Here is a 17309-nt window from a genome sequence, read left to right as displayed (position 1 = left end):
CCCTAATAGCCATCAAGGTAACCTGAGAATCCGTTAAGGGCAAGTTCCTTATTGTAGGAATGGGGAAGATTGTGACCCCTATGAGGTCCTTCTAGAAGATGGCACATGAGGGACACTGGAGAGGCTGTATGAAACTGTTTGCCATCATAGCAGACACAGGTTAAGCCATGATGGACATTCAAACATAAGAACTTACCTGGTGAGTAGCATATAATTTAAATAAGAATTTTATTGTATGAAGAATATAGGTCTTGGTTCTTGTTTCTGTCCTTGGGGATTACCTATATTTAATTCTCCCCACTTACACCAATCTGCCTAGCTTGGCTGGGTTCTTCTGTTCCAGTGAAGTGAGGGGGTAATACAAAACCACAAAGCAAGCATCTCCACAACCTGTTGACCTTATCAGAAAGTAAGCTTTGTTTTATATAAGAAAACCTGAAACAACTGAGAATCTTCAGCCCATCATATTGGCTGGAACCTGACTGTACATCTGGATGCTGGATTCTAATTCCATGGAAAGTCAACCCAGCCAGCAGCTCCAACTTCAAAGTCAAAAGTACCTGGAGGACGATAAAGACCTCCTCCTCGAAAGTCATGTCTTGAACCCTCTTACTTCACAGAATACTGGCTCCAAGAGAGCAAAGCCAATGGGCCCAATGAAAAATTGTCCAGTTGTCCTATAGCATGCTTTCTTCAGTACCTCACTTTAATCTCAGTCTTTCTCAGGGATTTCCAGTTTTAGATGTGATAAAGAACGCACAAAGAACTTGGGGAGCTTGCAAACCAAGTTAAGTTCCTGACTCTCAGAGGCCAGGGGAGGTAGGATCAGCTGCTGGGCATGCAGGTGGAGAGGAAGGTAACGGGTCTTTGTCTTTTCCAGACCCAGTTTCTTCAGGATGCCAACAGACAACTTCTGTATAAGAGAAGAGAGGCCCATGAAAAAGGATGGAGAAAACTTATCCTCAAATAGCAGGAAGGGCCTGAGAGCTTCTGCTCTGAGGACGTCACCATGGAAACCTTCCTAGGAGACAGAGCAATTGTTAGGCCTCTTTTTTCCGAACTACACCTGGGAAGTGATTAGATATAGTCTCAAGGCCATTCTACCCAGAAGTCATAACCCTTGGGAAACTTTCTGTGCTACCAGTCTGGCTGTGAGTCTTTTAGAAAGAATGAGTTCTACAATCTTTTTTTCCCTTTTTGTGGTTCTTTAGAAGAAGTCAGGGCCCTCTTACCTGGGGAGCCAACTTGTTCCAGTCTGAATATTTGTGATCCCCAAGGACTGGACACCCCAATCCAAAGGCTAGGTGGACTCGAAGTTGATGCTTCACCCCTGAATAATTGAGGAAAAAGAAAAACAGCAGATCCAGAAATTCCATCTCATTCAAAGCACTGGTGTATGTGTCCTATCTTCTTACTAAACAGTGAAAACCTTGAGGACAATGTCTCATTTACCATGCATCTCCCCCAAAGCCTAGGACTATGCCTTGCAATTAGAAGTACTTATTAAATGTTTGCTGAATCATATTGAATCACCCTGAACTCACTGATCCACTGTGTGGAATGTCTCATAAGGGGTCTAAAAAGCTTTAGTTACTTACAACTGCACCGAGACATTTTGAAACATTCTAGATTTGCTAACTCACTCTGAGAAGGTAAGACCTCACCTGTGATGGGCTGCAGCTCTAAAAGGGCACAGGACAGAGTGCTGCTTAGCACTTGATACCGAGTCACAGCAACATGAGCGTGCCTGTTTGGACGGACCTTCATGGTTTTCCCATTCTCCATGCGGTAGTTGGGTGCCAATGTCATCTGAAGCCAGACAGATCAAGAGTTGACTTCAAGGAAATGGGATGAAAAGAAAGCTCTGCACAGAAGAAGCCTACCTACCTTATGGTGGTGCTGCTGGCCTTGCACCTCCTTCTCAATGATAGGGATATCTATCACTCCTGCTGAATGAATGGGGACCCCCACACAGATGGCCCTGGGGGGAGGGGACAGAACACAAGCATTACATATCCCTAGCAGAGATGAGGGGGGAGGGAAGTCTATAATTATATAACACAACTGTAAGTCTATCTGCTGTACATGTACAGTCTTTGGGGTGCTTAGCACAAAGCCATTCACAAATGACTACTGGTAAATGATTTTTTTTTAATGAGGAAGATGATGACAGAAGGACTAGAGAGAACAGTTCCACCTTCTTGGCTAAAAATAAAACAAAAAAGGACTGTTCCTACATAGTATCCTCTCTGAATTGTAGGGGAATAAGGCTTCCCTCTCATCAGCTTGCCCTTCTTGGTATGCTTAGGCTTCCTTCCAGAAAGAGAGTATTCTATCAGGGAGGTGTTCCTTAGAACAAAGGGTTCAAAGAACAGCAGATGGTTTTTTACCACCCCCGTCCCATCCTAAGCAATCCATCGCTTAATATGGACTGCAGGCAGACAAGAACCACCATCTTTGTGATCTTAGTTTTCCAAAGGGGAAGTTCCTCAAGGGCAGAACTTCTTAAGAAGGAGTCTACAGATAGATTTCAGGGGGTTCTGTGAACTTGGATGGTAAAAATATATATCTTTATTCTCACTACTTCTTTAGAAGTTCCTTCAATTATTTAAAAAGATGATTTTAAGAAGGGGTACCATACACTGCCAAAGGGGTCCACACACACACATACACACACACGTCAAGATCCCCTGCTCAAGGGTAAGGACTAAATCCTAGGAAAAGCAATGGATATGTAACAGTACATCCAATATATTTCATTAAGAGTATAAATCTGAGCACTTCTAGGTCTGTATCCCAAAGAGATCATAAAAATGGGAAAAGAACCCACATGCACAAAAATATTTATAGCACTTCTTTCTGTGGTGGCAAAGAACTGGAAACTGAGGGAATGCCCATCAATTGGGGAATGGCTGAACAAGTTATGGTATATGAATATAATCCTACTGTGCTGTAAGAAATAATGAGTAGCTGTGTGACCCTGGGCAAGTCTCTTAACCCTGACTGCGTCACCAAAAAGCAAAAAAAAAGAAAGAAAGAAAGAAAGAAAGAAAGAAAGAAAAGAAATGATGAGCGAGCGGACTTCAGAAAAACCTGGAAAGACTTGCATGGACTGATGCTGAATGAAGTGAAGAGAACCAGAACGTTGTACACAGTAACAGTCACGTTGTGCAATGACTAACTTTGATAGACTTAGCTCTTCTCAGCAATGCAAGAATCTAAGACATTGGGACAGCTAGATGGTGCAGCAGATAGAGCATGGGCCCTGGAGTCAGGAGGACCTGAGTTCAAATCCAGCCTCAGACACATGATACTTACAAGCTGTTGTGACCCCGGGCAAGTCACTTAACCCCAATTGCCTCACCCAAAAAAAAAAAAAAAAAGAATCTAAGACATGTCCAAAAGTCTCATGATGGAAAATGCTATCCACATCCAGAGAAAGAACTCTGGAGTTGGAATGCAGATCAAAACATACTATTTGCTCTTTTGTTTTTTTTTTTTCTGTTTTGTTTCCTCTTTCTTGTGGTTCCTCCTATTGGTTCTAATTCTTCTTTACAACATGACTGATGTGAAAATATGTTTAATAGGAATGAGTATGTAGAGCCTAAATCAGATTGCATGCCATCTTGGGGAGGGAGGCAAGGAGGGAGGGGGAGAAAATTCACAACTCAAAAGCTTATGGAAGTGAATGCTGAAAACTTAAAAATAAATAAATTAATTTTTAAAAAAAAGTATAAATCTGTAGGAACTTCTATTCATCTGTATGGACTGGTGCAAACCACACTCATGTAAAACCCTGTTTTGATAAAGGGAGGGGACTCATTCACTCCAAACTATTCACAGTTGCACTTTTTGTAGAAGCAAAAAAACTGAAGAAAAATTGGTTGCCCCCTATTTAGAGAAAGTATAAACAAACTGTGATATATAAATATAATGGAATATTATTGCAAGACAAAAATTTATTTGAATTAAATATAAAGAATTCAGGGAATTTTGGAAAACCTTGTATGAAGTGATATATAGTGAAATAATAAGCATAATAACCACAGTAAAGTAAAGGAAAACAACACTAAAAGACATGAAAAGGCAGATCAATGCAAAAGCCAATCTTAACCCCAAAGGACTAATGATCTCTCTTGCTAGAGAGGCGGTGGTATATCACAGTTATGAAAGGAAGCTGGAAGGCATGTGCTGTCAGAATCAGTCACTCCATCAGTCTGTTTTCTTAGATGAAGTTCTATATGGAAGGGTTCTTAGGGGAGGGGAGAAAAGGGGAGCAGAATATTGGGCAATGATAGTGATAGACTATGAGTTCCTTGAGGGGGGAGGAACATTTTATATATTTTTTGTGCCTAAAATGTCTTGCACACAATAGGTGCTCAATAAACATTTGCTGAGTGTATGGACAAAAAGTCAGTCCTTCATCTGAGTTAACTGTCCCAGTGTTGTTCCTACCAGTACTTCTTTGCCACCTGCTGGGTTTTAAACAACTCGTGGACTCGGTGAGCCACCTCCTTGGCCCGTGCCAACACCATCACTCCTGTTGTCTCCTTGTCAAGGCGATGGCAGAGATGCAACGGCTCTGCTTTGTTGCCATATAACATCTTAGCCAAGACAGGCAGGATGTCGGAGATACAGCTCTTGACCCCTGGGCCACCTATGAAGAGGGCAGAACAAAAAAGAATGAACAACCTAATTAAAGGATTCTACTAGAAAATAACACCTTTTCCTGGAAGAGGGAAAAAAAAAGATTGTAGCCGTTAGTTGTCAAAGGACCTCAGTAGGAAGAAGTAACATTCTCTTCACTCTACCAAAAGCTACCTATGGCTCTTACCTCAGGGTCCTTAATTTGGGGCAGTGAGGGGGAGGGGAAAAAGAGGGTGTCTACGTTCAAGGAGCCTGAAGATCTGCAAATCCTGCTTGAGAAATGTAAAATAATTTTGCTCTCCACTTAAAGCCTGCACACTATTCTCTAGCTTTAAGTCTTCATGTATGTTATTGCCATCCCCCACCCAAACTTTAACGAGTCTCCTTTCCAATCTTTGAAATAATACTCCACACTTACCTCCTTTAACTCCTAACAAACCTCATCAGTCATTACTGATTACTCAATTCAGTCTCATATGTTCAACCATCAGCTCTATGCAGGCAACTCCCAGATTTATATATCCAGCCTCAGTCTCTTTCTCCAGAACTTGGGCATCTCATCTGGAAGTACCTCAGGCACCTCAAACTCAACACGTCCAAAACAGAAATCATTTCCATCCCCCACTCTCTCCCCAAATCTACCTCTTCCTAAATCCTCTATATTAAGGTTCCAACATCCTTCCAATCACCCAGTTATGCAACATCAAAGTCCTCTTTAGTTCGTCCCTCTCCCTTGCATCCAATCAGTTGCTATGGCTTATCAAATCTAATTCTACAATATACCAGTCAGTCAATATGTACTTACTAAGCACCTACTATGTGCCAGGCACTGTTCTAAGCACTGGGGATATAAAAAGAAGTGAAAAAAATCCCTGCCCTCAAGGAACTCACAATCTGCTGGGGAAGACAAGCAGCAAACAAACAAGTAAAAACTAGCTACATATAGGATAAATAGGAAATAATTAACAGAGGGAAGGCACTAGAATTAAGAGGGCTTGGGAAAGGCTTGCTAGAGAAGGTGTAATTTTAGTTGGTACCCAAAGAAAGCCAGGAAGCAGAGATGAGAAGGTAGACTATTACAGACATGGAAGACAAACAGGAAAAATGCCAGGACCTGAGAGGTAGAGTATCTTGTTCATGGAACAGCTAGGAAGCCTGTGTCAATGGATCAAAGGGTAATTGGCATGAAGTAAGTATAAGAAAACTGAAAATGAAGAGGGGAATTAGGTTGTGAAGGGCTCTGAATGCCAGAGGATTTTGTATTTGATCCTGGAGGTGACAGGGAGCTGTCTAGATAGGACAGAGTTTATTGATTAGGGGAATGACAGGCTATTTAGGAGAATCACTTTCGTGTCTGAATGGATGGACTGGAGTGGGGAAAGACTTGAAGCAGGCAGATCCACAGACAGACTATTGCGGTAGTCTAGGTGTGAGACAATGAGGGCCTGACCATAGTAGTGGCAGTGTCAGAGGAGAGAAGTGGGATGTCTTTGAGAGATGTTGCAAAGGTGAAATTGAGATTGGATTTGGGGGGTAAGAGATAGGAGTTGTGAATAACAACTAGGTTTTGGGCCTGGGGGAGTGGGAGGATGATGTTGCCCTCAACAATAATAGGGAAATTTGGAAGGTGAGAGCATTTAGGAGGAAAGATAACGAGGTCAGTTTTGGACATGGTGAGTTTAAGATATCTACTGGACAACCAGTTCAAGATGTATGAAAGGTAGTTGGAAATGTGAGACTGGAGGTCAGCAGAAAGATTAGAGCAGGATAGGTATATTTGAGAATCATCAGCATAAAGATGATAATTAAATCCATGGGAGCTGATGGGATCACTAAATGAAGTAGAACAGTGGGAGAAGAGAGTCCAGGACAGAGCCCTGTGTGACTTTTATGGTTAGAGGGTGTTAACTGGATGAGCATCCAGCAAAAGAGAAGGAGAAGGACAAGTTCTGATAGGGAGGAGAACCAAGTGAGAGCAGTGTCTCAAAAAACTAGAGAGAAAAGAGAAAGGAGAAGATGATCAACATGTCAAAGGCTATAGAGAGGTCAAGAAGAATGAGAATAGAGGAAAGGTCATTAGGAGATCATTAGTAACCTTGGAGAGAGCAGTTTCAATGGAATGATGAGGTCAGAAGCTGGACTGTCCAGCATTAAGTAGAGAGGGAGAGAAAGGGGAGGCACTTACTGCAGATGTCCTTTTCAAGGAGTTTAGTCACAAAAGCCACAATATCTCACGTGTCCCCTTTTCTCCATTTGCATGGCCACCATCCTAGTTCTAGACCTCATCACCTTCTGCCTGAAATAGGCTTCTAATTGGTGTCCTTTCCTCAAGTCTCTTCAATCCATTCTCCATAGAGCTGCAAATTTTCATATCCAAAGCACAGCTCTGACCCTGTCACTCCTGACTCAGGAAGTTTCAGTAGGTTATTCTGTCACTAGGTACAAATTCTTGGTGGCTTTTGAAGTCCTTTGCTATTTGGCTCCAGCCCATTTTTTAAAGATCATTGCATATTACTCTCCCTATCTACACTGCAATCAAACTGGCCTATTTTCTGATCCTCACCAAGGGCCTTCTGCCTCCTGTGTCCACGCTTCTATCCTTATTCCTGGAAGACTCTCCTCACTTCCACCACTTAGATCCTCTAGCTTCCTTCAAATCTCAGCTCAGGTGTTAGCCTCCTTTCCTGATCCCCCAGCTGCTAGGGACTTTCCCCCAAAATTATTCTGTATGTTTGTATTTAGTTTTCTATGTACATAGAATTGTGCTTGCCCATAAAAGAATGTAAGCTCCCTGAAGTCAGGGGCTATTCTGTTTTCATCTTTGTGTCCCTAGCAACTGATACAATGCCTAGCATACAGCAAGTGCTTAATTAGTGCTTTTTGATTTAATGAATAAATCCGTTCACTCATTCAAACCCTCTACACTAAATCCCAAAAAATACTAGAATTCAGAGATGGAAAGGACCTCAGAGGTCTTCTGATGTAGCCTCCTCATTCCACACATGAAGGAACAAGGTACATGGATACAAAGTGACTTGGTCCAGGTATTTGGCTGCCTCTCACCAAGTGAGGCTTGCCAATGTCTCTTTTGTGTATGTTCTTCATGTGTCTTTGTGTATATATGCCTACATATCCAGGCTTCTCCCATTAGATTGTGAGCATCCTGTACTACTCACTGTCAGTAATTGTACAAGGTAGGTATTCAATTAATTGATATTGACTGGCTCAAAGCTGACAGGGAGGTGACTTTGTCTGATATACAGTTGTAACGGATATTCTCAATTGTTGCTCCAACTCCTAGGAGAATCCCAGACTGCTAATATATTATGTGCCCTATTGCAAATCAATTCACCTCTCTGGGCCTAAATATCCCTATTTGTAAAATGAGTGAAATATAATAATCATAACAACAATAATAACAATAACCAGAATTTATATGGTATCTATTATGTGTTAGACACTATGCTAAGCACTTTATAAGTAATATTTCATTTTATCCTCACAACAACCCTGGGAGGTAGATGGCTATTTTTAATCCCAATTTTTCAGTTGAGGAAACTGCGAAAAAGAGAGGTTAAGTGTCTTGCCCAAGTTCACACAGTGAGTGAGTGTCTGAGATCAAATCTGAACTCAAGTCTTTCTGACTTCAGGTCCAGTGCTCTATTCACTGTGCCACCTAGCTGCCTCTAAATATTTCTTTCTTTTTAATATGGTTTTATTTATTTCATTAAATATTTTCCAATACATGTAAATTTTTTTAACAATCATTTTTTAAAATTTTGAGTTCCAAACTCTCTCCTTTCATCCCCTCCCCTTCCTTAAGCAATTTTATATTGATTATACAAGTGAAGTCATGCAAAATATATTTCCATATTAGCTATTTTGCAAAAGAAAATACCAACAAAAAAAGAAAACTAAAGAAAATTTTTAAAAAGTATGCTTCGATTTGCATTCAGAATCCATCAGGTATTTCTCTGAAGATGGATAGCATTTTCCAACATGGGTCCTTTGGAATTGTGTTGGATCACTGTATTGCTGAGAAGAGCTAAGTCATTCACAGCTGATCATCATATATTTCTGTTACTATGTACAATGTTCTCCTGGTTCTGCTCACTTCACTTTGCATCAGTTTATAAGTCTTCCCAGGTTTTTCTGAAATCATCCTGCTCCTGCTCCTCATTTCTTATAGCACAATAGTATTACATCACAATCATATACCACAACCTGTTCAGCCATTCCACAACTGATGGGGATCCCCTCAATTTCTAATTCTTTGCCACAACAACAACAACCAAAAAAAGCTGCTGTAAATATTCTTGTACAAATAGGTTCTTTTCCCTTTTCTTTCATCTCTTTGGCATACATACAGACCTAATAGTGCTATTGTTGGGTCACAGAGTATGCATAATTTTATAGCCCTTTGGGTTTATAATTTCAAATTGTTCCCCAAAGTGGTTGGACTAATTTACAATTCTTCCAACAGTGGATTAGTGTCCTAATTTTTCCATCTTCTCTCCAGCATTTGTCATTTTCCTTTCCTGTCATGTTAGCCAATCTAACAGGGGTGAAGCAGTATCTCAAATTGTTTTAATTTACATTTCTCTAATCAGCAGTGATTTAGAGCACTCTTTCATAAGACTATTAGTAGTTTTGATTTCTTCTTCTGAAAAGTGCCTGTTCATATTCTTAGACCGTTTGTTAACTGGGAAATGGCTCTTACTTTTATAAATTTGGTTCAGTTCCCTATTTATTTGAGAAATGAGAGAAACTTGCTGTAAAAAATTTTTCCCTGTTTTCCTTCTAATTTTGACTGTATTAGTTTTGTTTATGCAAAAGCTTTTTAATTTAGTGTAATCCAAATTATCCATTTTACTTCCCATGACCCCCTCTATCTCAAACTCTTCCCGTCTCCATAGATCTGACTGGTAAAATTTTCCATGCTCCTAATTTGCTTATGATATCACTCTTTATGTTTAAATCATGTAGTTATTCCTTCCACATCACATATCACAAGTCAGCATAAGAATTTAAATGGGAAGTTTTGTGGAAGCCACAGACAACACACAAAGGCCAGCAGACAACACAGAGCCTATGACCAAATATTTAAGCCAGATTTTACAGTAAGGAATTGTAAACACCCTATAAAAGAAAAACAAAAAAATTCAGACTCCTGGTACAAAAGGAGAGCCAAAAAATTTTATGCAGATTTTCCAGATCTCGGGGGCGCTGCACCCTTAACCCCCATGACGTGGAAGGGATATTTTGGTATACAGTGTGAGATGTTTGTCAATACCTAGTTTCTACCATACTATTTTCCAGTTTTCCCAGCAGTTTTTGTTAAATAGTGATTCCTTGTCCCAAAAGCCAGAGTCTTTGGATTTATCAAACACTAGATTACTAAGGTTATTTACTACCATGCCTTGTGTACCTAATCTATCCCATTGATTCACCACTTTATTTCTTAGCCAGTGCCAGGTTGTTTTGATGATCCCTGCTTTGTAATACAGTTTGAAATCTGGGACTGCTAGGCCACCTTCTTTCACAGGGGAAGAGACACCGTCTCAAGCTTCAGCCTTTTTCACCCTGCTGTTTTCAGAGCTAGTTTTAGGAGTTTGGAAGTTTTTGGTGTTTCCAAGGTGATGTGATCTGGGAAAAAGTTTGGTCTAGTCCTGTGTCCAGTGCTAGCACAGGGGTCCCCTATAATCTCTTACTGACCAACTGCCAGGTACCCTGACTAGCTCTGGCTTGAGAGCTCCTGAAGCTGCTGTTTCATCCACATAGCCTTCAGGTCAGCCTCCATCCTCATGTCACAGATCTCTCTTTCTGACCTTCTAAGTTGCCTTGAGTTGGAAAATGTCTCACTGACTTTTGATTGGCTCTGCCACTCCAGAATTTAAGGTGTTATTTTAAAGTTGTCTCAAGGGGAATGTTGGAAGAGCTCAGCTAAGTGCTTCCTCTACTCTGCTATCTCTGATTTTTTTCTAAGCTCCTTTCCACCTATAAAAATTATAGGCATTTCCTCCATGAGGCCTTCTCTGTTCCTTCTCCCTGAAAGTGTGCCAGTGTTCTCTCACTCAGAATTTGACAAAACACGTTGTTTGGATGTTTCCCTCATTCTCATCTCTCTCAACCTTTTAACATTCTTTTCTTTTTCTTTTTTTTGGCTAGGCAATTGGGGTGAAGTAACTTGCCCAAGGTCACACAGCTAGTAAGTATCAAGGGTCTGAGGCTGGATTTGAACTCAGGTCCTCCTGATTCTAGGGCAGGTGCTCTATCCACTACACCACCTAGCTACCCCTTAACACTCTTATATGTGTAATGCACTGCATTCCCTAGCCAAGCAGAATATAAACTTCTTGTGGGTATGAACTGTGTCATTTTTCTGTTCTTGTACCTGCAACACCTAACACAGAGCTTTGTATATAGTTGGTACATCAACAATTCAATTCAGTTCATCTTTTCCTTCTCTGATCCATACCATGCACAGGCAGACCATATGGCTTGTTAATGACAACAAGGTTCTTGTCTTGATGTAGGATCCCTCTCTTCAGTGCTTTAGATAACACATTGGGGTGGACATTCTGTAGCTGCTGAGTGTAACGTTTCAGCTCCTGCACTCTCCTCTGAACAGGGTCTCCAGGCACCTGTGAGAGAAAAAAAGGTATCACTCACAGTGGCCTTAACAGTTCACACTAAGACTTAAGGAAGAATTGGAAAATTGCTAAATATATTGTGGTAGATCAAAATAACGATATAATTGCACCATGAGAAATGACAAATACTAAAAATACAACTAAACATAGAAATATACTAACAAATAGCAGCAACAAAATCCTATTCTATATGCAGAAGTTTCAGAGTTTCTCAAGCATCCCTAAGTTGGTACTCTAAAATTACGAGATCTGCAACTAACGATGGGCAAGTGAATATACCACTGGAGGAACCGAATCCTCTCAATCTTGACATTTTCACCATAAATGAAACCAGATGACAGAAGGAAGTTGCATCTAAATGGAAGGCTGGCTCATAGGTTCTCCTTGAAGAAGCAAATAAAGGAGTGGGACATGGTGCTTTATCACATATCCCAGGCTAACAAGAAAGGTTTCATGATGCATTTGGTCACCTTGTATTGCAGGACACATAAGAATTTGCAAGAAGACCACCATGAGAATAACTGTAATTTGTGACTCAACATCAACTGTGGAAGACAAGGAGGTAGAAAAACTCTCAAAGAATGAATACATAAATGAAAAATCGTATTAAGCACTTAATAAGTACAAAGTATATGCTAAGAGCTGGGGCTACAAATACAGTTCCTGTTCTCAAGTAGCTCACATTCTAACACGGAGGGACAGAAAATATAGACAGTTTCAGCTGTAGGTCAGATAGAAAGGCTTGGTGGTCTTTAAGGTAATAGGAAAGCAAATGGTAATTCATCTCCTTTTATATCAGTTGCACTGATTAAACCATATTCCCTTCTGATGTTGAAACATTTGACAGTGCCAAGGACTTTGGCCATAAGAATTTTCTTTTCTGCACTTTGTCGTCTAGGGGATGCTCCCTGACACGATGGCTGTGGGAGCTAGGCACAAAGCAGGGCTGGTAATAGGGGGGCATTGCTATTCCAGGAGCCTCAGGTTTACCTGCCTGTCAATAGCAACTGGCAGGTGGCTGGTATTGGAGGGAAGCTCTTTTCTCCCTTCTATGATGGCTGTGGAGGCCAGGCCAGGAACAGGACCAGTATTCTGAGGGGTACTGCCATTCCTGGGCCTCTCAGGCTCAGAGTCTTGGGCTTTCTCCACCAGAGTCTAGGAGGAAAGATGCCTGAGGTCAGGGAGGTAATCTGACATGCCTGGAACATGCCATCTCTTATTTCTTCCTCAAGATTGCTTTGCTGCTTCAGCTAAGTTGGGTCCCCTGTCCTGTCAATGGCAGAAGGTATTGGTGGTAATGAGGATGGCAGAATTCTTCTCCATAGGGTTTATACCCCCTGCGATGGTGGCTCTTGGGTTTAACTGCCCACCTGTGGCAATGGTTGGTATAGGGGATGACAGGCCCCTTTACCACAAAGGTTGCACTGTAAGTAAATATAAAGCAAAAGAGAAGGATACACACACACACAAACTAGAGTGGGGAAGGGGGAAGGAATCAGAATAGACATCACATAGGAAGTGACTTGAGCTTAATAAACCCCACAAATTAAATCAGTCAGTCTGTCAAAAAGCATTTACTCAGTCCTTACTAAAAGCCAATTGTGCTAAGCACTAGGGATACAAAAAAAGATATGGCCCCTGCCTTAAGGAGTTCACATCCTACTGGGTGAGATAATATGTAAATAACTATGTACATAGAAGATATATACAGTATAAATGGAAGGTATTCTCACAGAGAAGGCACTAGTAGTGGGGGGATTGGGAAAAGCCTCTTGTAGAAGACAGAATTTGAACTGAGTCTTAAAGGCCAAGGAAGCCAGGATGTAAAAGAGAGTGTGAGAAATAGTTCATTTGTACCCCTACTCTATTCCAATCAGTTTGATAATCTAATGGGCTTGCAACTTTAATGTAATGTTCACTACTTATTTACCAAGTTATGAGGCTCACCCGAGAAACCACAAGAATGCTGACAAAGATATCTCCATCCTGTTTCACTCAAATTCCATGTCCAAACCTAGCATGGGTAGGATGCCTTGAAGCTTTGGAAAGTCTCTCAATTTATTTTTGTATCTCCACACCATTATTTCTTGTCCATCATAAGCTGGTGACCATTTTATGACCATCTTGTGATCACTTAGCCAGTGGAGAAGCCCCAGGCCTCACCCAACCTGTAACCCCTCTGCTAATATGTCATTTTTGGCCCTCAAGAACAAGGTCTGTCAATCAATGAGATCTGTATTTTGCCATGCCTCTTTTGCATATTTGGGTATCAGACCCTATAAAAACAAGGTTCTGGAAGAAAGGGGCATCTCAAATTGTGAGGAAGACTGTCTGAAATGAAGATGGAAGTAAAGAGGAAGCTCTTGATGAATAGCCTCAATTTTTTTGGTGAAGAATAACCCTGAGAGGGTGAGGGAGGGATGCTCATGTTGAACCTGAAGAGGGATGAAAAGATTTGTAACAGCCACTGCTGGTTGAGTGGAGCAATGATTTGGTTAGGAAGGTTTAAAAGGGTTGCCTTGCTGCAGTGAAGGGCCAGTTGAGAATATGAAATTTAAATTTGCAGTGGACCCAGGAACCATCGTTTCATGACTTTTCTCTAGCTCCATTTAGCAGCACATTAATAAGAACAAAGGAGGTAGATGATGGGAATAACCTATGGTTGGGGTTTATGAAAGCAATATTGCCAACAGGATGGGCAGTTAACAGGGTACTGTCAAGAGATTTAGAAGAAGGTTCAACATCTTGAGTAGTTCCCTCATGGAGGATTTATGAGAAGAAATAAGGGCCACTAAATTGTACGTAAGGATCCCTGCGGGCCACGTATTAATTTAGAAAACCATCTGGTAGGAACTACATTTTAATTTGGTTCCTGTTGGCCTAGGGAATGCATGTTTAGCCCCTCTGATCTAGTTTAACCCCCTCATTTTACAGAGGAAATTAAAGTCAAAGAGATGGATTACTTGAACAAAAAGAGAGTGATGGAGTGGGTAAGGCACCAGCTCTGGATTCAGGAGGACTGGAGTTCAAATATGGCCTCTGACACATAACACTTACTAGCTGTGTGACTCTAGGCAGGTCACTTAACCCCACTGCCTAACAAAAAAAAAAGGCAAAAAAAAAAGAGAAAGTGATGGGCTAACAGATGAGTAGCTAACAGGCTAATGTCAAGAGACTTTAGAAGAAGGCTCTGAGCACCTTGAGTGGATCTCTTGTGAAGGATTTTTGGGAGAAGATGGATAAGAATTAAGTGGAATGAGAGTGCATGGATGGGTTGGGCTCAGTGTCATTTGAGGGAGTCCTTTCAAAGGAATTACAAATCCTCTGAAGTATGGAAGTATATGGGAAAGACTTCTTTATCAGAATGGAGCACCATTATGCCAGCAAAAAAGGTGAGGACGTGAAATCTCATTCTAGTGCCTTCCCTCTATTAATTGTTATTTCCTATTTATCCTGTTCTCTCTTCCATTAGATCATAAGCTCCTTGAGGACAGGAACTGTCTTTTGCCTCTTTTTATATCACCAGTGCTTAGCATGAAAATTGGCACATAGTAGGCACTTAATAAATGTTTAGGGATTGAATGAAAACTTTTCAAGAGGCACCCTACTGCTGGCAGCGCTGTGAATTAGTTCCACAGTTTTGGAAAACAATTTGGAATTACACAACAAAATTACTAAATTGTGCATACCCTTTGATGCAGAAATGCCACTACTGGTAGCATAGCCCCCAAAGGTAACTGACAATAAGAAAAGAACCATATGTTGAAAATGTTCATAAGTTATGAAAAAGCTGTAAGCAAAATTTGTGCCCAACGATTGACGAAAGGGTGAGCATGAATGTGTGATCTTGAAACCAATTCAAATGTAATAGAACACTGCTATCCCATAAGGAATGAAAAAGTCTGAGAAACATGACAGGCAAGACTTGTATGATGTGACAGACAGAACCCAGAGCAGCACAACAGCATACACAACCGACCAAACCAAGGTAAATAAAGTCATTACCGAGAGGCAACAAAACAAGGATGGTCAACGTTAGCTTCATACTAACAAAGTCCAAAGACACATACCCCCTCTGTTAACAAAGGGTGATACAAACTGCTTTCCTGAATAGGTTTTATGAAGGGATTTGTTTGGGTGTTTGTTGGGAATTATCTGTTACGTCCAAAAAAAAAGCATAAATACATTTCCTCCTTTCTGGTCCAAATGTTATCAATAACATATTTTTAAAATTAAAATATAGTTTGGATATTAGTTTTATTTTTCATTTTCATTTTAAATGAAACTTAATTTCAGTAAAATTTTTCATTTTAAAAATCTGTTTCTTGGTATGTTTGTATGTGTGTTTTGGGGGTGGTGACTAAGGATTTCATCAGAACAGAGAACTCAGTAACTCAATGTTAAAGAGTTGCCTAGAGTACCGAGTAGTGAGGAGACTAGCCCGCTGTCACACAGGCAGCGTGTGACCAAGGCCGGCCTTGAACCCAGCTCTGAATCCAAGGCTGGAGCTCTTTATACCCCACGACAGTGCCTCTGGGTGGATTATAATTAAATTTCTTTTAAAAATAAAAAGAAACGGAGAAAGGACCGCCAGGTGCAAAAGCACCAGGAGGGCTGAGCCCGAGATCCGGCGGCTGTTCCATAGAACCCCAATTCCGGATCCCGCAACACTGGGGGTCACCGTCCCCCACCTCCTCCCGCCCCCGCCAGGTGCGCGCACTGCCTCCTGGGAGTCGTAGTCTTGGCACCCTCACCTCCCTCTCCTTCGCTTTTTGTTCTTGCTTCTTGGCTCGCAGGTTCTCCGCTAGCTGCTGAGCACTCAAAGGCCGAGCTGCGGCAGTAGCGGAACACAAGCACTTGGCCACGAGGACGAAGTGCCGCCCCCAAAAGCGGCCGGTATCCCAGGCCGAGAGACTCAGCACACTCCTCGCGGACGCAGCCATTTTGCCCGTCATGAGGGAGGGAGGGAAGGTTACCATAAGAGGCGTAGGGGTGGTGCGAGGGTGTAAAGGGGAGGCCCCATGCGGTCACATGGGAAAGAGTGAGGCGGGCGGGTGGGTGGAGCTGACCGGGTGGCCGGTCTGTCACGTGAGGCCGCCCGGCGCTCAGTGAGGCTGCGCGGGCCGGTAGCAGCAGCTGGAGAACGGCGGCGGCGGCGGCTGGCTGACGGGCTGATTGAGGCGACTCGGGTGAGTTGGATTTTGGGGCTGGCCGGGGAAGTGCGCCGGGGGCCCGCCTCAGGCACGGCTCGTCCTCCGCGGCCCCGGGTGCGCAGCCCCTGAGACTGCTTCCTCGGTACTACTCGTCGGGGGACAGCCCCACTTAAAAACAGCTCCCCACCCCCGCTCCCTCCCTGGCGACCCTCGCCACCGTTCCTCGGGGATCCCTGCTGCTCCCGGCGAGGGCGCCAGCCCGCGGACCCCTGGGGAGCCGCCACCTCTGCGCGCCGACCCTCCCACTCCCGGACGCTCGGAGATGCCCTGCGGAACCCTTCTCCGGGCTCCCAAACTCCCCGCCTCTTTGTCTGCCCGGGGTATGTCCCCCGTTCTTCTCCTCCAGGGTACCTGAGGGCCCCTTCACTCGTGTCCAGAGTTCCAGCCCTGCATCCCTTCCCATGTCCTCTCCTAAGACCTCATTTCTTGGATTTTTCTGCTTCTCCACCCCACAATCAAAAAAGAAAACACACATCAACTGGTTCTCTGCTTTGTATTAAGTTAACCTCACCTCCAAATTCTAGTTCCCCTCATGAAATTATGAAATTCCTGATAGTCACACACAGGCACAACTTCCCCAAATAAAAATAATTGCCAGCCGTGCCTCTAGATAGGCATAGATCATAGCATGGGGAAATGAAAGGAACCATCTAGTTCAACTCCCTTATTTTCCAGTTGGTTAAACTGAGACCCTGAGAAGGTGAGTAACTGGTCACTGGTGTAGGGCTGGGATACAACCCAGGTACTCTGACTCCCATCCAGTTCTCTTTCCATGATACCATCTTTCTGTTGAGGT

General features: G+C 42.4%; 2 protein-coding genes across 3 annotated transcripts in view; one reads left to right on the top strand and one right to left on the bottom strand.

Moving 5' to 3' along the window:
* Window positions 1–393: 393 nt before the first annotated feature.
* On the bottom strand, window positions 394–16245 carry RPUSD4 (RNA pseudouridine synthase D4). Its single transcript, XM_027835144.1, has 7 exons — window positions 16055–16245; window positions 11126–11291; window positions 4456–4657; window positions 1888–1981; window positions 1665–1809; window positions 1233–1330; window positions 394–913 (listed from the first exon to the last, which is right to left on the bottom strand). The coding sequence occupies exons 1-7, from the start codon at window positions 16241–16243 to the stop codon at window positions 713–715; spliced, it is 1095 nt and encodes a 364-aa protein (XP_027690945.1). The 5' UTR covers window positions 16244–16245; the 3' UTR covers window positions 394–712.
* Window positions 16246–16406: 161 nt separating this feature from the next.
* The window catches only part of FAM118B (family with sequence similarity 118 member B), a 98418-nt gene continuing 97515 nt past the window's right edge, over window positions 16407–17309 (top strand). Inside the window, exon 1 of one of the 2 annotated variants that reach the window (XM_027835259.1) lies at window positions 16407–16489. The gene's annotated coding sequence lies outside the window, so the exon portion shown is untranslated. The remainder of the gene's footprint in view (window positions 16490–17309) is intronic. The other variant, XM_027835260.1, reaches the window with a different exon arrangement.

This window comes from Vombatus ursinus, unplaced genomic scaffold (assembly GCF_900497805.2).
Source record: "Vombatus ursinus unplaced genomic scaffold, bare-nosed wombat genome assembly UNPS02014813.1, whole genome shotgun sequence".
Taxonomy (NCBI): Eukaryota; Metazoa; Chordata; class Mammalia; order Diprotodontia; family Vombatidae; genus Vombatus; species Vombatus ursinus.
Note: the sequence above shows the minus strand (reverse complement) of the source record. Positions and strands in the feature narration are given on the sequence as shown.

Excerpts from the sequence above, each read along its gene's own strand:
- RPUSD4 (XM_027835144.1), bottom strand. The coding sequence starts at position 16,243 with ATGGCTGCGTCCGCGAGGAGTGTGCTGAGTCTCTCGGCCTGGGATACC. Across the intron at positions 11,292-16,054 it reads AAAAAGCGAAGGAGAGGGAG|GTGCCTGGAGACCCTGTTCA; the intron begins GTGAGGGTGCCA and ends TTTCTCTCACAG. Across the intron at positions 4,658-11,125 it reads ATATGGTCTGCCTGTGCATG|GTGGCCCAGGGGTCAAGAGC; the intron begins GTATGGATCAGA and ends CCCTCTTCATAG.